Raw genomic sequence first — 26888 nt, 5'->3', positions numbered from 1 at the left:
TTCCCATACCAGCTTGGAGTCTATCTAGGGCATTGATCACAGGATCTCTTTTAGGTACTCAGGCTTGCATTCAATTTTGACTTGTTTGAGGTTTTCCATACACCCCATATTATATTCTCTTCAGCACCTAAGCCCTCCCACGTTTCAGCCATAAGCCCTAGAAATTCATTCATACTTCATACTCACACATCCACTACATTTTACTGTAACATAGACCACTGTTATCAGTGGCCTTGGGCAAGCAGCTAGTTCCGTAATGCATTCAAGCAATGTAACTGTACTTTGTTTCACAAGCAGGGAGAAAGTTAAAAACATTCCTGGTTTTATCTCAAACTCTGCATTTCTGTCAGTTTCAATACCAACAGCATACACACACACACACACACACACACAAATATATAGATATAAATATAAATATGAACACAATGATAGAATAGTATTTATAGAAAAGGCATAATAGTGCAAAAGCATATAGAAATATTCCAATAGCAGTATCAATAATAAATGGCATGAATATAGAAGTGCATACAGGTGTTCAGGCATTGATACATATAGGAAGGAAAATATACATCAAATATACTTTGATTTGTGTCACTACAGCATACTATGTGACATCATTGAGGCAGAATTCCTCAGTAACACTGCAAAATGCTTCACAGCCAAGGACTTCTGTAAACTAGTGCTGGAGAAGATCCTAAACTGCCCAGAATAGCTCCACTGGACAACACTCCATGGACACAATGGAAACAGAGAAGCAGTCTCAGTTTTCTCCCATGATTACTGCCCAGGAGGCTCTAAAACATGCTCTACTCTATGTTCATTCGTGTCTGATCTAATATTTTGTTTATCTACACTGCTACGCTATCACAAATAGAAGTATGGATGTTTTTAAATTTTAAAAAGAAATCCACAGAAACACCAAATATTTGGAACAAGTCTATCATTGCCATTATCCACCCAAGTAGAGTTGTAGAGAAATTTTCCACAGGGTTCTGTTCAGAAACTGTGATTAGTCCTACAAATCTGCAGATAACTCTCCTTCTTGACAGTATGAACAATAGACTCATTTAAAAACAGAATGGCCTCCATTAGTCATTCAAAGGAACAAAACTAAGGAGCCATTTTGCATGCAGGACAAGAATTTCAAGCTATTTTGTTTTAGATTAGTGATGTAGTTCTGTTGGTAGCAGATTTCTGAAATTTTGTTTATATCAGCAAAAGTCTGAAGGAGAGAGATACCATCCAAACTCCTAGGACAGCATTGAAATATTTTTCATTTTCTAATATATATATATATATGAAAAACAGCCAAATCCCAATAATGGATACTCAGGAGTCAGTTCCATCCATTTCAGTGAGATATGACTCCCTGAAAAGCCCCCTACCTATCAATAAACAATATTGGGTATAATACACAAATGGTCTGGGGCAAAGTCTGGGAGTTCTGTATAGAAAACATGAACAAGAAGCCATTTACATGGATAGGAGGTGATACAGAATGCTATTCTCACCCAAATGCTAGACAAGGTTCAAGAGAGAAAACTAAAAATGATTACAATTTGAAGACTAGGCCAATTGTTTTAAGTTGTTTTGCTAAGCTGGGGAGTTAAGAGTCTGCCATGAGTTACTGTGTGTGAAAAGGTCAAATGCTCAGTTTCAGATTGTATTAATGTAAGCATTGCATTGAAGATGCAAGCTGCATCATTCCAATAAGCTTTCATTAGGAATAATCCAATTACATCAATGAGATCTGACAAGATATGAATAGGATTCAGAGAACTGTAAGAAACAAAGTTAAAAGGAAAGGCTGAAGGAACTTGTTACACTTTTTAGTGTTAGGTAATTTTTTATGATTTATGTACTTGTATATGTTCTTTTTATGGCTCCTTTATGACTATTCAGTAAAATTGTCACTGAGTACATGAGTCAGCTCTGTGCTTTCTCCCCAGAAAACAAAACAGTCATGGCCGACATAGGGAGGTATTTTTACCATCACAGTAGCAGTACTTTTTGAAAGACAGCCATTATAACATCTGTGCATGGGTGAAAAGGAAACAAAAAAAAATCCAAACTATGTTCACTAGAACTTGAAGAAAAGCTTCTGACCCCTAGAATACATGAAAAACAAAAGATGAAAACTGTAGAGAAAAGACAGGTCAGAGGAGACATGATAGAAGTGTATAAAATTATGCATGGCACTGAGAAAGTGGACAGAGAAAAGTTTTTCTCCTCTCATAATACTAGTACTCGTGGACATTCAAAGAAGCTGAACATTGGAAGATTCAGGACAGACAAAAGGAAGTACTTCTTTACTCAGCACATAGTTAAACTATGGAATTTGCTCCCACAAGACGCAGTAACGGCCACCAGCTTCGATGGCTTTAAAAGATTAGACAAATTCATGGAGGACAGGGCTATCAATGGCTACTAGCCATGATGGCTGTGCTCTGCCACCCTAGTCAGAGGCAGCATGCTTCTGAAAACCAGTTGCCGGAAGCCTCAGGAGGGGAGAGTGTTCTTGTACTCAGGTCCTGCTTGCGGGCTTCCCCCAGGCACCTGGTTGGCCACTGTGAGAACAGGATGCTGGACTAGATGGCCCACTGGCCTGATCCAGCAGGCTCTTCTTATGTTCTTGCTAAGGAGGCATTTCTCAGAGAGAAGTCCGTCTGATGCACTCCTGCAGTAGTAAACAGTCCAGAATAGGAAGGCATTTACTCCACGTCCCATCCCAACCTTCCAAAACTGTGCTCTGTGCAGGCACAGAGGACCACAGGAAGACCACCAGTTACAAGTAAGTAACCTGTTTGGGGGAGGGGGCTTTACTTCTCCTTTTTACAAACCTCAAGACTGGACCATTGGTCTCACCTGAAGGGTGATTTTCCTATGAGTACGGACATCACAGCGGGTGTTAGCTCCACCTATCGTGCGAAGGCAAGAATGTCTTTGAAATCAAGACTAGGGGCGTCAGGCCCCTCCCACTCTCCAGTTCATTCGCAGCGAGTCTAAGGAGAAATATCTAAAGATACAAGAACAAGGCCAACCGGCCTGGCAGCAGGAAAATAACACAATAGTACCATGCATAGTAACATGACTGCAACATAGCGGTATAACAGAACTAGAAGTCTTGACTTCACTCTTAAATTTAAATATAATAGCGTAACAGTAATATATAACACATTAGAAAATATATAGTCATCCTCCAACTGGGAGGGTCGTGATGTCCGTACTCATAGGAAAATCACCCTTCAGGTGAGACCAATGGTCCATTTTCCCTATGAGTCCGGCCATCACAGCGGGATGTACCACAGCAGCCCATACAGGGAGGGACCACCCACGTGTTAATCCTTATTAAGAACCTGTTGTAACACTCGTCTGCCGAAAGAAGCGTCAGCAGAGGCATAACGATCAATTTTATAATGCCTTATAAACGAGTGTGGGGTAGACCAGACTGCAGCCCTACAAATATCGGCAACAGGAGCATTAGTGGCAAAAGCAGCCGAAGTGGCAGCTGACCTGGTAGAATGAGCCGTTATACTAGCTGGAACTGACAGCTTCAGAGACTCATATGCTAAAGTAATGCATGCCCTTAACCAACGAGATAAGGTAGAATTAGATACTTTATGCCCCATAGACCTTGGATGAAAGGATACAAACAGAGACTCCGTTCTTCGAATCTCTTGGGTCCTAGACAGGTATGTCTTGAGAGCCCTCCGAACATCCAACGAATGCCAAGCCTTCTCGAGCGGATGGGTAGGATTCGGGCAAAAGGAAGGTAAAACAATGTCTTGGTTGCAATGAAAAACTGAATCGACCTTGGGACGGAAGGATCAGTCTTCAGCACAACAGAGTCCTTATGGAAGATGCAGAGGTGTCGAGCAGAAGACAATGCGCCCAACTCCGAAACGCGTCTGGCAGATGTGATTGCGATCAGAAACAAGACCTTGAAGGACAGCATACGTAGGGGCACAGACCTGATGGGTTCAAACGGAGGGCGTTGCAAAGCCTGCAGAACCTTTGGCAAACTCCATGAAGGGAACCGATAGACAACAGGCGGAGAGCGTAGGGCGACTCCCCTCAAAAAGCGTTTGATGAACGGATGTGAGGAAATATGATCTCCAGGAAAGGACACTGAGAGAATGGATGACAGAGTGGACGCATGTCGACGTAGAGTGTTGGGTTGAAGTCCCATCATAAAGCCGCTATGAAGAAATTGCAGCACCTGATGCACAGTGGCTTGGGATGGATCATGGTGGTGGGACTGACACCACTTGGAGAAAGCCACCCAAGTATGTTGATAAATACGAGTGGTAGATGGTCTTCCCGAGGCCAAAATAATATCAATCACTGCGTCAGACAGTCCAGCTGACCTCAAATGTCCCCGTTCAAATGCCACGCTGTTAGATTGAGCCAAGTAGGGTCCTGATGCAGTACTGGACCCTGGGATAGAAGGTCTGGCGTGACTGGAAGTGTCCAAGGATCCATCATTGACATTGCCAGAAGATCTGAAAACCACGGTCGGCGTGGCCAAAATGGTGCTATCAGAACCAGCTGTGCCCTCTCGGTTCGCGCCTTCCTCAAGGTTTTGGCTAACAATGGTATGGGAGGAAAGGCGTACAATAGACCATCTGGCCACGGTGTTGTCAGAGCATCCACTGCTTCTGCTGTTGAGTCCAGGTATCGGGCAAAGTACCTGGGAAGCTGGCAATTGCGACTGGAAGCAAACAGGTCAACTGAGAGGGCGCCGAACCGACATTGGAGACGATGGAAAATGGCTGGATGAAGTTTCCATTCTCCCGGAAATACCTGTTGTCTGCTGAGCCAGTCTGCTGTCACATTCCAAATCCCTCTGAGATGTTCTGCTTTCAGGGATTGTAGATGTTGTTCTGCCCAGACAAAAATGAGGGAGGCTAAGTCCTGCAGGGGACGAGACCTGGTGCCCCCTTGTCTGTTCAAATGTGATTTTACACACGTGTTGTCTGTTTGAATGAGCACATGGTCCAAAGGGAACAGAGACTGAAAATGACGTAGAGCTAAGTGGACAGCCTTTAGCTCCAGCCAGTTGATGCTTTGAGTTTGCTCCGCGGTGGACCAAACCCCCTGAACGTACTGGGAGTTGCAGTGGGCTCCCCAACCGATGAGGCTGGCATCTGTGGTTACAACGGTTCTGCGGGGTTCTCTGAACGATGTGCCCTTGGAGAGGTGTTGAACCTTGGTCCACCAGCGGAAGGAGAGGCGCAGTGCGGGGCTCAAACAAACTTTGCGATGGTTGGTGCTGGCAATGTCCTGTTGAAAAGGCAACAGTCCATTGAAGGTGTCGAGTGTGTGCTCGAGCCCATGGCACAATGTGGATGGTAGAAATGAACATCCCGAGCGTTCTGGCAAGAAGCATGACGTCTGCGGATGTTTGTTGCATCAGGGACCTTGCGATGTTTGTGATGGCAGTGATGCAATCTGGAGCCAAGAAGACCATTGCCTGCAGGGTGTCCAACATTGCCCCTAGATGTAGTAGGCGTTGGGTTGGTTGGAGATGGCTTTTGTCGAAGTTGACAAGCCAGCCGTAGGCCTGCAAAACATTGAGGGTGATCATTAAGTGATGATGAGCCAGCTCCTCAGACTTGGCCCGTATTAACAGATCATCCAGATATGGGTAGATATGAACCCCTTGGGTCCGGAGGTAAGCCACTAGGATGAGTAGTACCTTGGTAAACACTCTTGGAGCAGAGGAGAGGCCAAATGGCATCGCTCTATATTGAAAGTGCTGGTGGCCAAAAGCAAACCGAAGAAACTTCCTGTGAGCTATACAAATGGGCACATGGAGATATGCTTCCTTAAGGTCGATAGAAGCCAGGAAGTCTCCTTCATGCAGACTCTCCGTAATGGAATGGAGTGATTCCATTTTGAACCTGCGATATGTTACAAAACGGTTGACAAACTTGAGGTCCAATACCGCCCTCCATGATAAATCTCGTTTTGGGACAGCAAATAGGAGGGAGTACACCCCTTCCGACCTCTCAGTTGTGGGAACTGGCTCTATCGCCGCTATGTCCAAGAGGTGGTGGATAGCTGTCTGCATGATGCTGTGCCTGGCTGGTGCCCTTGGGCAAGGGGACGGATGGAATCTGTCTGATGGGGTTGCCCAGAACTCTATGGCATAGCCATAACTGAAAAGGTCCCTGATCCAGGAGACTGTAGTAAGGCGCAGCCATCGATCTCCAAAATTAAGTAATCTGCCACCTATGGGGAGGGCGTTAAGACTACTTGCGTAGGTGAGGGCCTCCCTTATATGAGGACGATGAGTTGCCCCTGCGCCCTTGGTACTGACCTCTGCCCTGGAAGCGTTGGTTCCAGGAGCCCCTGAATGCGTTGGGATCATAGGATCTGAAGTCGCGGCCTCGTCCTCCTGGCCGCGTTCCTCGAAAGGGCTGGTTAGAACGGAAGGAAGGAAATCGCCTGAAGGGCCTGTGGTCGCTGTTCTTGACTGTGGCCAGAACCGGTTTGTGGGCGTCTTTTGGATCAACCAGCACTGCCTTTAGAGCTTCCTTGCCGAAGAGTAGAGATCCGGAGTAAGGAGCCCTGGACAGATTCAATCTGGCCGCTGAATCAGCTTGCCAGTGGCGAAGCCAGAGGGTGCGACGAGCGACTATTTGAGCCGTCATGGCTCGTGCCCCTAATTGAGTGGCATCCAAAGTGGCATCGGCCACAAAAGCTGCTGTCTTACGCAATTTCAATAGTGCTCTTCTGAGGGCGACAGGATCAGGGTTAGCGTCCTCTAGAAGGTCATCCAGCCACATCATAGATGCTCTGGAGAAGATGGAGGCTGAAGCGGAGGCACGCATGGCTAGGGCAGTGGCCTCGTGATTCTTGTGGAGGGCGAAGTCTATTCGTCGCTCAGTAGTGTCTTTTAGGTGGGATTCCCCTTCCCTGGGCAAAAGAGATCGTGAAACGAGGCGAGCGATTGGTTCATCTATGCCAGGGACATCTAACTTGGTGGCAAAGTCTGGGGCTAGGGCGTAAAGTCTGTCAGCCAGGTTCTTGAAGCGTCGAGCTTTGAGTGGATGGGCCCATTCTTCAGAGGCTAATTTGGCAATTGGGTCCGGCACCGGGATGTAGTGTTCAGTAGGTGCAGGGGATTTGAGGACCTTGGCCCCTTTGATAGCTGGGGCGGACGAAGTTGAAGGCGCTGTCTGGAGACCAAGAGTATTAACTACCCTGCGTGCCAGGGGCTGATAGTCTGAGGCATTAAACAAGCGATATGATGTATCCTCCTCATGATCTGAATAGTCGCTCCAGTCATCTCCTTCAACATGGTCATTGAAGGTTGACTCCTCCGCATACGAGGCTTCGTCAATACATCTGCCTCTGGTTACATCAAAGGGGTTAGGTGAACAGGAAGGGTCAGTTTCATGACACGCACGATGTTCCATGTTGAGTTGAGGTATGGCAGGAACTTGTGGTAGTGACTGCATTTGGGTAAAAGATGCCAGCATGGCTTGAAGTTGGGAGAGGAAATCAGGAGACAGCTGCAGCCCGGATGTGGCAGATGTATGTGCCTGAGGAGCTATTGGAACAGATGTTTGGGGCGGTAAATCGGAGGAAGGTTCGTTAGTCGAATACTGAGCGGGAAAGCCAACAAATTATTCCTCGTCAGAGGAAGCAGCAGGGGAATGGAGAATATCGCTTATGTGTGCCTGAGGTGCTGTGGTGGTGGTTGGCACAGAGACGTAACGTGGATGCTTTGGTTTGCTATGGCTGGAAAGATGTTTTGTCTTAGCCAGGGCTTTGGCGTGTCTGGTGTTAGTCGTGTTAGAATGTTGTGGCTTGGCTGTTTGTGGCATGCCTGGCTGATCTGGCACCATATGGGTTGATTGCGGCATGCCTGGCTGTTCTGCCATCTTATATTAACTTGGGTACAGTACACTGCCACGGAGGGGGCAGGATGTAAAATCCCGAACTGGCTCAGCGTACGACCACGGAGGGGGTAGAATACACTGGCAGATGGCGGAGTGCACTGCCACAGAGGGGGCAGGATGCACTAAGGTATTAGTGTTAATATGTTATAGGCTGTATTTAGACTTAGCACACTCAGATTAGTGCTGTAGGCTGGGTTTCAGGCGTGGTACACGTCCCCAGAGGGGGCAGGATATACCAATATAAATCAGATTTAGTACAAATCAGCCACTAAGATTAAAGCTCCAGCCTTGATAATACAATCCAGCCACTAGGATTAAAACTCCAGCCTTGATAATACCATTCAGCCACTAGGATTAAAGCTTCAGCCTTGATAATACAATCCAGCCACTAGGATTGGAGCTCCAGCCTTGATAATATAATCCAGCCACTAGGATTACAGCCACGGTAGATTTGTGTGCAAGTCAGCCCTGTGTAAGTCTGTTTGCAGCACCACAGTAAATTTGTGTGCAAGTCAGCCCTGTATAAGTCCGTTTGCAGCACGTATACAACACACATGCGGATAGATAGCCTGCAGGGAGGGTATCCGATGGTTAATAAAGGGTAACAAAAAAGGTGGGAATTTTGAATTCAAAAAATGGCACCCGGAAGAAAGGGCGGGAAAAAACGATCAAAAAAGGCGGAGAGAGAAGGAGCAATGGCGGCCGTCTGGGGATGAAGTGAGGGGAAGGGCTGCCCAGCACAGACTAGCAGGGGGAGCCGCGGGGCCGATAACCGCACTAGCGGCTCCAAAAAAACCCCAAAAAGAAAGTGCAGATAGAAGCCTGTGAGGGATAAGGCAGCAGGAGGCAAGCCGCTGCCGGCGCCGGGAGCAGGGCTAGCCGCGGCGAAACTAACGTGCCGAGAAAAGCCTGTGAGGGCTGAGGCAGCAGGAGGCAAGCCGCTGTCGCCGGCGGGAACAGGGCTCTCCGCGGCAAAATAAAGGAGCGGAGAGAAAGCCGGATTGCCAGGCTCCAGGGACGCAGAACCCTGGTAGATTAAAAAAGGTTGGAGGGAGCCGCAGCCGCAGGCTCCCACCTCGGAGAAAACGGCAGTCGCGGTCTCTTCAAGGGCTCCACAGAGCGCGACTTGAGAAAGGCAGAACTGCTACGGGAGAGAAAAGGCTGCGATCTCCCGAAGCTCAAAACGGCCAAAAAACACAGAACACCGCAGCCGCGGTCTCTGTGGGGTTCGCCAGACAAGCAGGAGAGAGAACGAAAATAAAATGTTAAAGCCAAATCAGGGAGAACCGCAGCTGCGGTCTTTGAGGGAAAGAACCTCTAACAAGCAACAGAGGTAAGTGAAAGTAGGGAAAGAAGGACTGGGAAGACACACAAGGGACGCTGGGTTCGCACCCAGTCAAAACAAATAAACAAATACAAAAACAACTTAGCTAAATGCTACGCTATAGGATCTCAATGATAAGTTTTCCAATCTTGTTCGTACGAAGGCAAGAATGAACTGGAGAGTGGGAGGGGCCTGACGCCCCTAGTCTTGACTTCAAAGACATTCTTGCCTTCGCATGATAGGTGGAGCTCACACCCGCTGTGATGGCCGGACTCATAGGGAAAATATAGCCTATGACAGCATTAATAGCATTGTCAGACAAAACAGGTTTCCAGTAAACTAGATCTCATCTCATAAGACTGGAGTCTGGAACAAAGGAGAAATAGACTAACTACATGGGAGACGTTGTGGGTGTCCTTTTCTTGGGCTGGTATCAGCTCCTGTCTACAAGACTATGGATCAGGAATCTGGGGCCCTCTAGATGTTGCTGGCCGTTGGCCGTGCTGGCTGGGGCTGATGGGAGCTGCAGTCCAACAACAGCTGAAAAGTTGCAAACCTGTGACTGCTTGCACAGAAGGGCTGGAGAGAACCTATTAGAGCAGCCTTTTTATAGACGCATGTATGACATTCCTAAATTATTCTGCATCAACAGTCAGAATAAGTCAGCAGAAGTACCTATCTTTATTGGTGATCACATTGCCTTCCAGAAAGGATTACTCAGTATTCAATAAAGGTGTGTGAAATACCATATTAAAAACATAAGTTACAGCATTTCTTACTTAATAGTTACATTATGTGAAATATGTTGGTACTGAACAGACATGGTGCAGTTCACATAGAGATTTAATATAAAGATCTGGATGTTATTCAAAAGAACTCTTTTAAATATATACAAAAGGTAACTCAAGGATACAAGTTACAAAGGATACAATGGTCAGAAATATTTTAGCATTTAACAAATGTTTTGTCATAATTCTTACGATACAAATGTACAATTTTGATTTTTGTTTTTAAATATTGCATATTCCAGCAGTCACAGCCACATTACAAGGAAGCACCAATAAAAAACAATTTTTCATGCTCAGGGCAAAGCACTGTGCAGTTAAGTAGTTTGACTCTCTTTGGAAGCGTTGAATACATCTTCTTCACTGTTTCCTTAGCTCATATAAATAGTTATGTGGTCAAGGACTTAGAATTTCATCCAAAACATGCAAAGCCATTTCATAGAGGGTTCTGAAAACAGAGCCGTGAGCAGCTGCATAAGTTATACAAATGACTGGCAAATAAAGAGTTTTCCATTAACTCAAACATCTGCTTACAATGACATTTCTGATGCTCTTATGCAAAAGTATGGATCTCAGATTAAAATTAATTTGTTTCACAACACTATTAGCAAGACTTGTATTGCTTAGATTTATCTTCCCTAGTCAAGGGCCCAGTCCTGTGATCTTCCCAAAACATCAGTACATTCTATGTACAGGGTTCCCTATACTGAAGAGATTGTTGAGAGAGCATGCAGCTTCAGATAGAAACCTATCCTGAACTCTTGGGTGCATAGAATGTGTGCATAAGGAAATTTGCACATGATGGCTTGTTTCCACAAGCATATTGCCCTTGATGGATTCTGAGATTTTAGAAATTTTGATATAATCTCACAAAGAAAAAGACACTGAGGCAACATTAGTCAAAGCTTAACTAGCTACAGTAGGGCCCCACTCATACGGCGGGTTATGTTCCGGACTCCTGCTGAAAAGTGGAACTCAATGAATAGAATGGCACGCGATGCCCAAAAACTGCCATAAAAGCGGAACAAGCGCTGTGGGACTTTAGTCTAATTGAGACTGCCGCATTAGCAAAGCGCCGTAAAACGGGGCCCTACTGTAGTTCCAAGCATTGAGAACACTGCTTATTATCATCGAGACACACAGTTAAAAGTAGCTTACTAACTGGAGTCTTTTAAAAATATTAACAAATTGATCACCCAATCAAAAACCAATGATGCATTCTACACATCTGACCTATCCTTTTCTATGTCTTTTTCGGTTTTACCCGTTGTGTGTGGCCTAATAAGTTCATTATACATGAAACTGAAACATGAAAAAAGCACTTTTGCCCCTCACATATAATTTATTTATTATTTTATTTATTTATTTATTCTATTTCTATGCCGCCGTTTGGCCAAAAGGCCCTCAAGGCGGCTCACAAGGTTGTGGCCCTGCAGGACACTACGGCTACTTGTTTCCCTGGCACTCCTCCAAAAAGCTCCTTAGAAGTGGTGCAAGTTCATTCCCTCCCATTGGAAGGGCAAAACAACAAAACAAAAGAGAATAAACTACCAACCCCACCACTTCCTGCCCTGCTTGCCCCAGATCTCTGCCCCCATCCCTTCTCCTCCAAGAAAGTGCTCTATGCTTTGCAATCCCCACTCCCTTTTTCTTATATACGCCACAAAATTTCACAGCTGGAGCTTAAGCAAATTGCTTATTAGAACTACAAAGGATTTATAGTTTTAAAGTAGTAGTGGTGAGCCTTCTCCTTGATATGCTGGTTATGTGTGTGCAGAAAGTAGGAAAAATCTGCAGAACTTGGATTCTAAACCAGACTCGCTTGATTCTATCAGGGTGGCTCAACCCAGTTTGGATCATGAGTCTACTTGTAGTTAGAATCTGCAGATCTCATGCTGAGGTGGTCTGAGAACTCCAATGCTAACTCTACCTATTTTTTTTAATGGTTTCCTTTTAGAAAGCTCCAGCATGTAGCCATATAACTGTATGGTTCAATAGCTAGACGAAAGAAAAACCAACAATGCAACAAAAAAACTGAAAAGCATTTATTTCTTTATGTAGATGCTTCATGTGTGTTTTACTTATTACTATTATGCTACCCAAGGCCAATGAGAAGATAGAATCTTAACTTTAAGATCAAACTGCCTCATTTTGATACTAGAAAAGCATGCATCACACACTGGCACAAGTACATATATTTTCTAGTAATCAGAATATAAAATTCCTCCCAAAAGTTTACCTTTGCATGCAGCTACCATCTTCCTTGATAATCTCGCTATATGATGTTAGCTTCCTCTGAAGGGCAGATGCTATATCCTTTACATATGATGGCTTATGCCTACCTGTTGAGAAACATGATTATGTCGACCGGTAAGTCTAATAGAAATGAAGAAATAGATCTGTGTATTCTCCTATGGTGTCAAACTGAAACCACTAATCATGACTGCACTAAAAGAAATAACTCTACCTAACCATAAATTCAGTTGCCTTTTTGAACAGAGGCAATAATTTGTTCTGTAATTTTTTAAAAAATTAATGCTACAAAATATTTGCATTTAATACAGAAAAGTACATTATAAGATCTTTGCACTTTAAGATGCAACTAAGCACTCTGTCAAGACCACCCCCCACCCCTTTCTGGAAAATGTTGGGAATTTTTCTGTTCCATTATCCATCATGACCTCAATATCTTTCTTCTGGTTAGTCACAGTACACGGTGTTAGGATTTTTATCTCAGGGTATATCACTTTACACTTAATTTCACTGAACATCATTTGCCATTTTAACATCCATTCATCCTGTTTGGACAGATTCTCTTGCAGCGTTTCCCAGTCTGCTTAGGTTTTCAACATCCTGAATAATTTGGCATAATCTGCAAACTTAGTTCTTTCACTGCTCACTCAACTCCAAATAATTTTTAACAAGTTAAATGGCACTGATCCTAATACAAATTCTTGGAGGACATCATACTGCTTATTTCCCTCCCTTGTGAGAACTGTTTACTTCCAATCTCTGCTTCTTGCTTTTTAAATGGTTACCAATCCCGTAACTAGCAAGTTTGCTCTAAAACCTTTGAGAAAGGATTGTCAACGTCCAAAAAACCAGAATTCAACTTGTGCAACATTCAATGAATTCAAAGAGACTCATTTTTACTGACCTTTAATTAAAGCAACAATGTATACAGTTGCTGTAACGCTAATAATTCCTTCAATTTCTTCAGACTCAATGGATTCCATTAACTCCTTTAAAAAAGATCTAACAATGAACAGAACATACATTTATTTATTTTATTTTATTTATTTTGTTCAATTTTTATACCGCCCAAAGCCCAAAGGCTCTCTGGGCGGTGCACAGCATAAAATATACAAGAAGTAGAGCAGATTGCCAAAGTATCCAAATATTAATTCAGTAAAACAAATATAAGCTTTCATAGGTTTAAGACCCAGTGCAAAAAAAATCTTCAGAAGTTCAAGGCACCAACTCCATTGCTGTCACTTCTCCCTCCTCAGCAACCTCAGAGCAGCAACTTCTTTCTCCACCTTCGACCCAGTCCTACAATTTCTTTCTCCCCCTTTCCCTAAATCCTTCACCTCAGCCTCTAGACAGACCACAGCCCTAATCCCTTTTCCAATCAACATTATCCCCCACACCTTGACTCCCTCCGTTCCAGTATAATTGGGCAAGAATAGGAAAAAAAGTATATCTCCATTTCATTCCTAGAATTAACTGCTGCCAAATGTAGCATTTCTGACAGTTTCCTTAAAATTCAAAGGGTTGTTGCACTTAGAATCATAAAACCACCAAGCTGGCCATATATAGGTGGAAGGAGAACCCTTCTAGCTAAAACTGGCTGCAATGGAGGCACCAGAAATGAACATTATAATATTCTTTGTATAATTCAGCAGATTTGCCTTGTGCCCAATAATCTTTGCTTCCACAGCAATATGAGAGAATTCCATGCCTCAAACCTAATTTGATCATGTCCAGTTTGCAGCCAATAATTCTTGTGCCCACAATCTTCATTCAGCTAAATATATTTCATGTGGATGGGGTCGTACTCCCTCTGAAAGAGCAGGTTCATAGTATGGGGGTGCCCCTGGATCCATCTTTGTCACTAGAGGCCCAGGTGACCTCCATGGCTAGGAGTGCCTCTTACCAGCTTCGGCTGATAAGACACTTGCAGCCATTTCTGGACCGGAATAGCCTGACCACTGTTGTCCACACGCTGGTAACCTCCAGGCTGGATTACTGTACTGCGGGGCTGTATGTGGGGCTGCCCTTGAGGTTGGTCTGGAAGTTGCAGCTGGTGCAAAATGCAGCAGCGAGACTGCTCACTGGGGCAGGGTATCACCAACATGTCACCCCGCTGCTGAAAGAATTGCACTGGCTGCCCATTTGCTACTGGGCCAAGTTCAAGGTTCCAGTTTTGGTGTACAAAGCCTTATACAGCTTGGGACCAGGATACCTGAAAGACTGTCTTATCCCTTATATACCCAGTTGATCACTGCGCTCTGCAGGTGAGGGCCTCCTGCAGATATCATCTTATCAGGAGGTCCGTTCTGCACAACACAGGAAATGGACCTTTAGTGTGGTGGCACCTATCCTGTGGCATTCCTGCCCCTTAAATATTAGGCAGGCGCCATCTCTATTATCTTCTCGGCGCCTTTTGAAGACTTTCCTTTTTCAACAAGCTGTTTAAGTTGAGACCTATCCCAGTCTGCGTTGGAATTACTTTTTAATATGTTTTTTTAACCCTATTAAAAAGATGTCTTTAAAGCTTTTAAAAATGTTTTTAAAGTTGTTTTGTTTTAATGTATTTTAAGGTCTGTTTTTATGATGTTTTAAAGTGTTTTTAGTTTTGTTTGCTGCTCTGGGCTTCTGCTGGGAGGAAGGGCGGGATATAAATCAAATAATAAATAAATTAAATAAATAAATAAAACAAGACAATACTATATTGTCTACCTACACAATCTACCTGTGTGAGTTTCTGCAAGACCTGCTCCCTGCATTTCTGGCTGATTTCCACCTGGCCTGGAAGGGTGGGGCCCTGTTCCTCTCCAGCTACAAAAGCAGCAACTGCTGAAGGGGCAAAAGACCATCTACCTGTGTGAGTTTCTGCAAGACCTGCTCCCTGCATTTCTGGCTGATTTCCACCTGGCCTGGAAGGGTGGGGCCCTGTTCCTCTCCAGCTACAAAAGCAGCAACTGCCGAGGGGGCCAGAGACCATCTACCTGTGTGAGTTTCTGCAAGACCTGCTCCCTGCATTTCTGGCTAATTTCCACCTGGCCTGGAGGGGTGGGGCCCTGTTCCTCTCCAGCTACAAAAGCAGCAACTGCTGAAGGGGCAAAAGACCATCTACCTGTGTGAGTTTCTGCAAGACCTGCTCCCTGCATTTCTGGCTAATTTCCACCTGGCCTGGAAGGGTGGGGCCCTGTCTCTCTCCAGCTACAAAAGCAGCAACTGCTGAAGGGGCCAAAGACCATCTACCTGTGTGAGTTTCTGCAAGACCTGCTCCCTGCATTTCTGGCTAATTTCCACCTGGCCTGGAAGGGCGGGGCCCTGTCTCTCTCCAGCTACAAAAGCAGCAAGTGCTGAAGGGGCCAAAGACCATCTACCTGTGTGAGTTTCTGCAAGACCTGCTCCCTGCATTTCTGGCTAATTTCCACCTGGCCTGGAAGGGTGGGGCCCTGTCTCTCTCCAGCTACAAAAGCAGCAAGTGCTGAAGGGGCCAGAGACCATCTACCTGTGTGAGTTTCTGCAAGACCTGCTCCCTGCATTTCTGGCTAATTTCCACCTGGCCTGGAGGGGTGGGGCCCTGTCTCTCTCCAGCTACAAAAGCAGAAACTGCTGAAGAGGCCAGAGACCATCTACCTGTGTGAGTTTCTGCAAGACCTGCTCCCTGCATTTCTGGCTGATTTCCACCTGGCCTGGAAGGGTGGGGCCCTGTCTCTCTCCAGCTACAAAAGCAGCAACTGCTGAAGAGGCCAGAGACCATCTACCTGTGTGAGTTTCTGCAAGACCTGCTCCCTGCATTTCTGGCTGATTTCCACCTGGCCTGGAAGGGCGGGGCCCTGTCTCTCTCCAGCTACAAAAGCAGCAACTGCTGGGGGGACCAGAGACCGTCTACCTGTGTGAGTTTCTGCAAGACCTGCTCCCTGCATTTCTGGCTGATTTCCACCTGGCCTGGAAGGGCGGGGCCCTGTCTCTCTCCAGCTACAAAAGCAGCAAGTGCTGAAGGGGCCAGAGACCATCTACCTGTGTGAGTTTCTGCAAGACCTGCTCCCTGCATTTCTGGCTGATTTCCACCTGGCCTGGAAGGGTGGGGCCCTGTCTCTCTCCAGCTACAAAAGCAGCAAGTGCTGAAGGGGCCAGAGACCATCTACCTGTGTGAGTTTCTGCAAGACCTGCTCCCTGCATTTCTGGCTGATTTCCACCTGGCCTGGAAGGGTGGGGCCCTGTCTCTCTCCAGCTACAAAAGCAGCAAGTGCTGAAGGGGCCAGAGACCATCTACCTGTGTGAGTTTCTGCAAGACCTGCTCCCTGCATTTCTGGCTGATTTCTACCTGGCCTGGAAGGGTGGGGCCCTGTCTCTCTCCAGCTACAAAAGCAGCAAGTGCTGAAGGGGCCAGAGACCATCTACCTGTGTGAGTTTCTGCAAGACCTGCTCCCTGCATTTCTGGCTGATTTCCACCTGGCCTGGAAGGGTGGGGCCCTGTCTCTCTCCAGCTACAAAAGCAGCAAGTGCTGAAGGGGCCAGAGACCATGTGTGTGTATGTGTGCGTGAACCTGCTGCTCGGGATGTCTATAGACTACTGGGGTTTTGTTTAGTATTATATGTTATATTTTACTCTATGTTATATTTTAGTCTATGTACGCCGCCTAGAGTGGCCGTTAATTCGGCCAGATAGGCGGCCTAGAAATAAAATTTTATTATTATTATTATTATTATTATTATTATATTCCAGATGTGGGCTCATTAGCAGTTTACAGAAGACGACAAATATTTCCCTATCCTTCTTAGAAATACCTTACTTAATGTATCGATGAATTACATTCATCCTCTTTAACAATGGTAGCTCATTTATTTTACAGGTAACCAATACTGACGTTTCCTTCACTGTCACTCTCAGCTGAGCCACGAATCAATAACCAAATACAATTGCTTACCTCCCAAAGCAATTTACAATTAATGCTATTGAATGCTGATCCTTCCTTGTGCCCATGTCTACCGTTTTGCAACCCATATAGTCAGTGCACACATTTATTCCTCTGCTATGCACCAACAATATTTTATTCAATATATTTCCCAATGGCTATTATTTATTTCATTTATGAATCAGTTTCCATGAGGCATCCTGAAGCAATCCACAAGAACATATGTAAAGCAACTGCCTGTGAATAGTACATGGCTTCTACACCATAATTCAACTACCTATATATACAAAAAAAGCTATGTTAATATAAACATTCTATGAGTGAGAGAAACTGAGTACAATCATATTCAGCTTCTCACATTGCATTTGAAAATGGAAATGCATTTTTAATTAATATTGTCAAATACAGAAATAAATAGGAATAGTAGAAAAGGTTCTCCATCAGTTTATTTCCCAAATAACCTAAGACAAACGCTATCTGCACTTTCTGGAAACAATTGTAGACATTTTTATTCCGGAGGGCTTTATTTTGTATTGTTTTTGTTTTGTCTTAAATATATCTGCTACCTGTGTGTTTCAACTGCTTGTTTTGCAGTTTTCATTGTACATCTCCTTGAGATGATTAATACATTAATGATAATAAAGGAAATTAATACATTAATGATATTAATAAAAATAACAGATTGTCCTTCATTCTGTTCCAAAACACAGACCTCTCCTGCACTATACATTGAAAGCAGTATCATAACACTTTAAACAGCTATGGCTTCCACCAAAGAACTGGCAATTATAGCTTGTAATGGATGCTGAGAGTTGTTAGAAGACCCCTATTCCCCTCACAGAGCTACAATTCTCAGAGTAGTTTAATTGTCAATCCCTCTTCCCACAGAACAGCTTTAAATGTATGGTGTAGATGGGGGACATATACTTGAGGGCCTAAAGTAACTTGGAGGAACCCTTAGACATCCATTTTTCTCTAGAAAAGAGGCTGCAACTAGATAGCTTAAAGCTGGGGGGGGGGAATAGCAGCTGGCAAAAGCCTGCCACAGGAGAGACCACCACAGGTGGTTGAGGGGGAGGTTCTAAGTGTTGTCTTCTCTCTTTGACACAACTGCCATGCTAAGCAGAGGAGCTTAACCCAAATGGTTGGAGAGGCATGTAGTGGCAATCTACAAGGCATTTTAATATATGGCAATAGAATGTACTCCAAGTAGTGATGACCAATCACGTATTTTTGAAATACAAACCATTTTCCCGACATGCTACTCTCTACAAATAGCCACTCAAATGTACTCAATACACCACTTCCATTGTGTCTTAAGTTCACTTTACATGTCAGTCAAACAGAAAAATGTCTGGATGGCTTTTTTTTAAAAAAAATCTGAAACATTGCAGTCTTATAATAGCCCCTTTTGCATGATGTTTGAGGAGTGGTTAACTAGTCTTCACCACACTAATACTAAATTAAGGTTCTAGTAAAAAAAAAAAGAGTACTAATTGCATTCAGACTGCCACTATAATGTATTAGTTTGTAGGAGCTATTAGCAATTTGTAAAACAAACAAACAAAATGCATAGCACAGAACTTGGCTAGAATACATGGAGATCTGCCAGTGGGTATTAACTGCCTTTGTATCTACAAGGAATAAAAACTTGGCTTCAGTTTATACTTACCCCATCAGCTCACTTTTTAAAAAACTCAAGTTTCAGCATTGCCATGGAGACCCCACTTCATACAAAAAAAGGCCATCTGTATATTACAGGGGAAGGAGATGTGCTTGTCCCTCCACAATGAGCAGGAACGCAAGCAGTAATGCAAGAAGTGGGGCCATGCTACATGCATGGTTGGGGGAGTGGGGGGAGAAAGCTTACCGAACCACATTTGCTGACTTATTTACTATTGCCATTAAAATGCTTGAAAGTGGGGGAAGGTCTGAAAAAGTCTTAGGTGGAGTGAGCTCTTTTGGGTGGGATGCCTAAAATGGAAGAAATTAAAAAAAACTATCAGGCAAACCAGAGGTTCACACACAGCATGTAAACAATTACAGTAGGGCCTCGCTTCTCGGCATTCTGCTAATACGGCGCCAGCAGGGCGATCAGCTGGGGGGGGGGTGAAGCTCCCTGCACTCCAGCTGATCGCGCCAGCTGATCTTCTCTTCTGGTGCGATCAGACTCCCCTGCTCCAGCTGATTGCGCCAGAGGAGGGGAAGATCAGCTGTAGCATGCTACAGCTGATCTTCTCCTCCTCCTCAGGGGCGGTCAGACTCCAGCACTCCAGCTGATCACGCCGGAGGAAGAGCAGATCAGCTGTAGCATGCTACAGCTGATCTTCTCCTCTTCTGGCACGATCTGACTCCCCCGCTCGACCGGCGGAGGGGAAGATCAGCTGTAACATGCTACAGCTGATCTTCTCCTCCTTGGGGGCAATCAGACTCCTGCTCCAGCTGATCACGCCCGAGGAGAGGAAGATCTGATCTTCTCCTCCTCTGGTGTGATCAGCAGGTTAGGTTCCAGACCCCCACACTAATAATAAATAATAATAATAAATTTAATTTCTTCGTCGCCTATCTGGCCAATGGCCACTCTAGGCGACTTACAAAATTATTAAAATACAATTAATAAAATACAGTAATACAATAAAAACAATAGATCTACAACAACAATATTAAAACTGGGTAGGAGGCATTACAATTATATCGATTAACCCTCCCCGGGTTACTACAGCTGATCCGCTTTTTGGTGGTTTTCACTTTCTAGCGGGGGTCTGGAACCTAACCTGCCATATGAGTGGGGCCCTACTGCAAGACTTTTTTAAATACTTTGCTTAATATTATCATTCACTGGAATAGTTGATGTCTGGCACAATAACACCACCAGAAAGGAAGTCACTATATGTCTACAATTATGCTTTTTTAAAAAAAACATGACATGCTGCCCTAGGCTCCTTCTGGAAGGGCAGGATACAAGTTTAATAAATTAATAAATAAATAAATGATGTAACCCAATAAAAAAGGCTGAAGGACTATTCCGCTCCTATTGTCTAGAGGCTTCATGATACCATTGTTGAGCCAGCTACGTCCTGCTCAGTCCCCTACCACAAGAATAAGAAGTTGAACTTATGGTGCTCTTTTTATAAAAATATGCTGACTATGCATGTTATTATAAAAATATAGCCCAGCCCCACTTCACTAATAGACCTGTGCATGATCGCTTGATACCTCTCTCCCCCTGCATGCATATAGGGCATGCTCACAAGGAAAGTAAAAAAAAAAACCCCTTGTACCTTTTGTTGTAAGGTGTAACCTATCTCTACTACTGCTGCAGCTAGCAGAGAAGAAAGGACTCCATGGTGAACAGCTGGACAAGTTAAAGTACAACACTGGATGGCATGTACAAATTCTCCAAGAGGCTCCTGAACAGACTGAATTAACTAGAAAAAACAAAAATTAGCTTAGTAGCATACAGATTCAGATTTTTCAACTATATCCCTTTCTATGTGAGTGACAGAGATAGAGAGGAGGAGAGAGAGTGTCCATCCTCCTTTTTAGATGTTGCGTCATTTGGGCATAGCTGCGCAAATTGAAAGACACAAAATTGTTGTGACACACAGCAGCTTAAAAATGTGTACCCAGTTCAGAGCAGCCTACAAAGGACATTGGAGGAAAACTGCCTGCTTCCATGCCAAACAGAGAACAAGTCTCGCACCCAGTTCCAGCTAGCCTGTGCAAACAGTACAGAAAGATGGAAGGAAGAAGTTCACGCATCTTCCCCTGTTGGTACTATGGCACAAACTTTAGAACAAATAGCAAAATTAAAGCATTCCAATTCTATGCTGCCTAGAAACAGCCAAAACAAACAGTCCAGACCCAATCATTTGTGCAGAATCATTTTCCCAGTCTAAAGAGAGTTAAAAGGCTTGTGAATCTTTGTAAATCCGAAACAGAGAATCAAGACTGAAAAAGAAACTGAAAAGCCTCACTGTGTATTGGAAAGGCAGAAGCCAAGTAGCAGAGAAAGTGGAGATAACACATTTCTGGCAAGGATGCTCAATGAACAACAGCTTTGGGAGAGTGGAATGCAAAGTTTAAAGTCGTTACTTAAGCTAGTCCATCCTCCTTTAACACTTTTGTACTGACACTGAACTGAGTGCTTCAGCAGAGATGGGGTGGGGGAGAGGGAATCATGGCACGATGTCTATAAAACCTATTGAAAAGCCTGCTGTGACAACTAATGGCCACTTTTTCAGTTTAGTTAAGTAGTAATTTTGCTTGTCTGAAAATGTATACTAGCACCTCTGCTATTTAACTGGAATGTTTCAATGCCTGTTTGTATTTACGATGACTTGTCTATTATCGACATTTTTTACAAAATGGGTTTAAGAGTAAGAGTAGGCATATCAGAGGGACATATATTTCCATGCTTTGTTGTTGTTGTTATGTGCCTTCAAGTTGACCACGACTCATGGCGACCATATGAATCAGTGACCTCCAAGAGCATCTGTCATGAACTACCCTGTTAAGATCTTGTAAGTTCAGGTCTGTGGCTTTCTTTAAGGAATAAATCCATCTCTTGTTTGGCCTTCCTCTTTTTCTACTCCTTTCTGTTTTTCCCAGCATTATGGTCTTTTCTAGTGAATCATGTCTTCTCAGGATGTGTCCAAAGTATGATAACCTCAGTTTCATCATTTTAGCTTCTAGTGACAGTTCTGGTTTAATTTGTTCTAACACCCAATTATTTGTCTTTTTTGCAGTCCATTGTTTGCGCAAAGCTCTTCTCCAACACCACATTTCAAATGAGTTGATTTTTCTCTTATCTGCTTTTTTTTCACTGTCCAACTTTCGCATCCATACATAGAGATCGGGAATACCATGGTCTGAATGATCCTGACTTTGGTATTCAGTGATACATGTTTGCATTTGAGGACCTTTTTTAGTTCTCTCACAGGTGCCCTACCCAGTCCTAGCCTTCTTCTGATTTCTTGACTATTGTCTCCGTTTTAGTTAATGACTGTTCCAAGGTATTGATAATCCTTGAAATTTCAATGTCCTCATTGTCAACTTTAAAGTTACATAAATCTTCTGTTGTCATTACTTTAATCTTTTTGACATTCAGCTGGGTATGAGAAACAATCAGAGCAGCAGTGAAATTAAAAATAAATACTGTATATCGGGCCATTCGCCCAAATTGCAGTTGTCAGGCTGTCTTTCTCTTTGTGAGCAACAGCGATGCCTGGCCAATACAGCAGTGCATGTTTTACTTCAAGAACTAGATACAAGTCATTCGTTTAGCAAGGATCAAGCCAGCTACCTTCAAATGCAACAGATACCTGAATCCCCTCTTCTCGCTGTCTTCTGAGTCTGAGTGCCATACATTCTAGAATTTTCTGGAATATCTTCTGAATATTGTCAAAAAGTTCCACCCAGGCGCTGCTATCAGTGTTATGGGCTAAAGAAGCTTCCACCACCTCTCTCAGGATGGAGAGTATCATTGGAAGGAAAACGTGGCCTCTATCTTAAGGAAAGAAAAACTGAATTAAGTATCAAAATACAGTCAAAGCTATTCCACACACACCCCCAGCCACAATATATGGCTAAATCAATCCCTAGAGGTTTTTGAGCCTATGATCTTTCAAGTAAAGCCTCTCCTTGTCAGTTTACTCCAATATGTACTTGCAGTATCCTGTATAGTCACTTTTCTAAAAAATAGCCAAACAGGACTGTGCCCATTTCCCCATCATGTCTCTTTTCACGCATAACATGCTATATGCCCTGCCCTATTTCTTGCACATATGCACACTGAATGCCTACTCATCCAGAAACAAAGGTGATTAAAGCCTACTTAGGAATTGTGTTTTGGTCCCTAAAACAAAGAACTAACCAAGTGTCAACTTAAGGATCATACATTCAGAGGAGCACATAGTGAAGCTGCATATACATTGCGGAAGCTGCTGTTTTGACACTGTGGATGCAGGAAAGCGGTGGGGAACCTCAGGGCCTGAGGATGTGTACAGCTCTCCGGACCTCTCTATTTGGCCCTCGGAACTATCTCTGGGCCACGCCCATCAGTGCCTCTGCTTCACACATCGAACATTTTGGCCTGGCTGAGTCCTTGAACTCAGATAACACCTCTTGTTTGTCTGGATGGAGGACAAACAGAGAGGGGTGTGTGATTGTGTGTATAGCAACTAGCCTGATGTACAACAGGTAAAATTTACATTTGTAGCTGTGCCCACCACTGGCACAACCCTTGGAAGACTGCCCAGAAGGTAATGTGGTTCTCGGGCTGAAAAATGTTCTCCATTTCTGATATAGGACAGGAATTTTTTTGGGCTGTGTGGCTTTGCCAGCCCATGAACACACACAGAAAATGAAGCATTTTGCTGAAGGAGATAAAGATCAACATCTCACTAAGTATATTCTTTAGGCCAACCGCTGAACTGTGACTTTGGTATCTGTACTGGATTTGGTTTGTGCTCTGCATCAGGAACACACAATTGTAGTCTACCTGCTTGTGCAATACGCAAGTTTTGACCCACATCTAGAACTGGTACTTTGTGGAATTACCTGCATTTTTAAAACTCATCTTAGTATTAGCAGCTGAATTGCACAGTCAGTATATAATTTGTTATTACTGAGTGCAACATCCTCCATGGATCAACGTTATCATTAGTTTATTACAATTCATATCCTTTGAGCAGAATCCAGTGTTGTATGAGCAAACTGTGTTGTGAAGCCCCACTGCATGAATGGGACCTCTCTCCTCCCCCCCCTTGCAATGCCCCCCAAGGGTCCCAAATGCACCAAAGCAGACTGAGGAAGTGAAGGATTGGGGGGGGGAAGGAGAGGAAGCTAAAGTCCAATTATATGAACAGTTCTGCTTGTGCAGATAGTGTTGGATACATCCCTTATAAATATGTATTTTTTACACAATGCGTTTTCCAGTGTTGCTAATTTTTTCTTGTCTTTATTTTGTACATGGTTGTTATATTGAATACTAGTATTGGTGTGTCAGACAATATGTCTACACATATGTACTACAATGTTTGAAGTATACAGTTCCATAGTTTTAAATTTTGGCGAGTAGTAGCCTTGTCATGTTCCAATAGTTTATGGACAAAACAAAACATCGTTAACTTCACAAAATAAAAGATAATTAATCAGAAAACATACCTGTGTGCAGGATGACAACGACCACATTCAGAAGGTGTACTTGAAACTCTGAATCACCAAGACCAACAGCTATGAGATCTTTGCACACTGTCAGATAAGTCTACATAAGAAGAGCAGAAATGTATTCGTATTTGTGCATGACCAGTTCTTAATACTGAAAAAGGTAAAGGTGTCCCCGCACTTATAGTGTGAGTCGTTTCCGACTCTTAGGGTGACGTCTTGCGACGTTTACTAGGCAGATTGTATATGGGGTGGGATTGCCAGTTCCTTCCCCGGCCTTTCTTTACCCCCCAGCATATGCTGGGTACTCATTTTACTGACCACAGATGGATGGAAGCCTGAGTGGACCTTGACCCCTTAATATTTAGATAGTCCCAATATATGTATATTATGAGTAAGGCATGCTTCAGATTATGAAGTTGACAACAAGATGGTGCAAGATAGGAAATGAAAAGGTTTTTTAGAAACGTTTAAACATTTTTGCCATTTTTTTTAAAAAAAAAGAACAGTATTTCTTAACGTCAACTAATTTTGAGTTTTCATCTATAAGGATACTTGCCAGGCCAAGTTCAAAGTGCTGGTATCAGACATCAGACCACAGCTAAGGAAGCTTAACTATCACAATGTCTGAACTAACAAACCATCATCTGAAAATCAGACAGCAAATCAGAACCAAAAGCCATTCTTTGAAGACTTTTTTGCCACAATTGACAAACCATAGATACTGCTGTTAGTCTACCTCTTAAGGCTGTTGTGCTACTGAGTGGATGGAGAGAAGAGAAAGGAAGGCAACCCTGAGCATCTTGGGAGATAAAAGTGTAATTAAAATAAAATGAAATAAATCACGGGTGAACAAGCAGCTCTGAATGTTGGGTTGCATCTGTGTTTGGAAGCCTCAGCATCTTTAGGGCTGTTCTAACAAAAGCTGTCATGTGGTGTGGTATCTGAACTGAGCCAATGTTACGTTAGTGCACGAATTCAAAATACATGAGAGCAACCCCACAATACACACACTACCTGAATCACCAGCTGAGAGATTTCACTGGACTGCTTCAAGTTGCCCTCCTGTTCATCTATTAAAAAAGCAGGCAGAATGCTATTTTCAATCCAAGACCCTGTTTTCTCCAAAGCTGACAGGTACTCCTGTCCTTCAGAGGCAAACTGTTAAGAAAAAAAAAGAACACAAACATAATCATCATACAGATGTTTATAGCCACTTTTGCTCAAAAGTAGAGCAAGTCTTGAGATTACAGTACCTTATACTGAAGATGTATATTTAATCTGCAATACAGACTGAAGGCTCTAAGTGTAGTTGCTTGGTAAAAGGGACACCTTGCATCCGTTTCTCTAATATAAGGGTCTAGAACATCCTGAAATGAAAGCATCATGTTTAGGAAGAAAATAATCTGAATGTCCTGCACAGGGATTAGAGGGGAGGAGGATATTAACATACATCTTTATAAATGATGCATTCCTCTTCATTAGAGTTGAGCTACCAAATTTTGATGTAATGGATAAATTTAGCTCACACTCAAATAACACTGCAATCTATATACTTCAAATGGGTATCAAATCAAATGGGACTCACTTTTTAAAATAATGTTATTATGTTGTTCGTTATATTTTTTTGTACCCTGCTGAATTTAAGATATTCCCAACCCAGTGGCCTGAATCCAGTGCGGTAATGCAATGTTTGCTTTCGTACTTAGGCTTTTCTGCCCCCCACCCCAACAACTGAGGCTCCTTGTGGCCCCATCCCAGAATTTCTCCTCAAGAAGTCAGGGGAACAGAATTCAATACAGCACAGTCAGAAGAACTTTCTCTTCACTACATCGCTACAGATCTCTTGGCCAGCATCACCATCAGACATATTGCCACGTTGCCCACTTAACTTTGTTAAGCAGATGTATATTAACATGCATCATTCTGTCCCGTTAGTTCAATTTTATTGCAAAGCTTCCACAGTAACAAAGAAAAGCTTATTCAGAAGGAGAAGGGAAACTGACATTATTGTGGCTTAGATCTCTCTCATGGTAGCTTCAGTGCTAAATAATCTGCACAATCCCAGTTCCTTGCAAATGCAATTACTCTGGATTAGTGCAATGCAGTATAACACAAGTATAATGATCATATATCACATAGTTTCGGGTATCCTGGGCAATCATAGTGCAGAAAAAGATACCTACACCAAAGACAATGGCAAATTTGGAGAAAACCTTATACATTATTTACTAGCATTAATTCAGGTTGTCATACAATATTGTGGAAAAGTGAAATCTTACCTTTGCGGCTTCAAGAGCTTTCAAAAGATCATTCAGCTTCTGTTTGGGGAGTGACAGAAGACAATCCCGATTCATATAATGAGTCAACAAATACTCTATATAATCAAGTGCCAATTCCGGTTTTGACTCGTGTGTCTCTTGGATAAGTACACGTCGTTTAGAAGTGCCGCTACTCTAAATACAAAGAGAAAAGAGTCCCTTTATTTTCAAACACTAAAAAGATGCCATTAAAAATGTTAAATAAAGCAACCACCAGCCAACCACTA

The 26888-nt window shown here is 43.4% G+C and overlaps 2 protein-coding genes across 3 annotated transcripts in view; both read right to left on the bottom strand.

Annotated features, from left to right (window-relative positions):
• Positions 1-4997: 4997 nt before the first annotated feature.
• Positions 4998-7293, bottom strand: LOC133365153 (uncharacterized). Its single transcript, XM_061586627.1, has 2 exons — positions 6323-7293; positions 4998-5563 (listed from the first exon to the last, which is right to left on the bottom strand). Exons 1-2 carry the CDS (start codon positions 6834-6836, stop codon positions 5247-5249), a joined length of 831 nt encoding a protein of 276 aa, XP_061442611.1. The 5' UTR covers positions 6837-7293; the 3' UTR covers positions 4998-5246.
• Positions 7294-9892: 2599 nt separating this feature from the next.
• Positions 9893-26888, bottom strand: part of NCAPG2 (non-SMC condensin II complex subunit G2) — a 51604-nt gene continuing 34608 nt past the window's right edge. Inside the window, exons 19-28 of one of the 2 annotated variants that reach the window (XM_061587254.1) lie at positions 26623-26796; positions 25597-25710; positions 25358-25501; positions 24341-24440; positions 22498-22682; positions 20455-20601; positions 19044-19147; positions 13177-13274; positions 12259-12361; positions 9893-10467 (exon numbers count right to left, since the gene is read on the bottom strand). In XM_061587254.1, coding sequence (XP_061443238.1) covers positions 10416-10467; positions 12259-12361; positions 13177-13274; positions 19044-19147; positions 20455-20601; positions 22498-22682; positions 24341-24440; positions 25358-25501; positions 25597-25710; positions 26623-26796 — 1221 coding nt within the window. In that variant the 3' untranslated portion in view covers positions 9893-10415. Of the gene's footprint in view, positions 10468-12258; positions 12362-13176; positions 13275-19043; positions 19148-20454; positions 20602-22497; positions 22683-24340; positions 24441-25357; positions 25502-25596; positions 25711-26622; positions 26797-26888 lie in introns of those variants that run through there. The other variant, XM_061587255.1, reaches the window with a different exon arrangement.

Source organism: Rhineura floridana, chromosome 10 (assembly GCF_030035675.1).
Source record: "Rhineura floridana isolate rRhiFlo1 chromosome 10, rRhiFlo1.hap2, whole genome shotgun sequence".
Lineage (NCBI taxonomy): Eukaryota > Metazoa > Chordata > Lepidosauria > Squamata > Rhineuridae > Rhineura > Rhineura floridana.
Note: the sequence above shows the minus strand (reverse complement) of the source record. Positions and strands in the feature narration are given on the sequence as shown.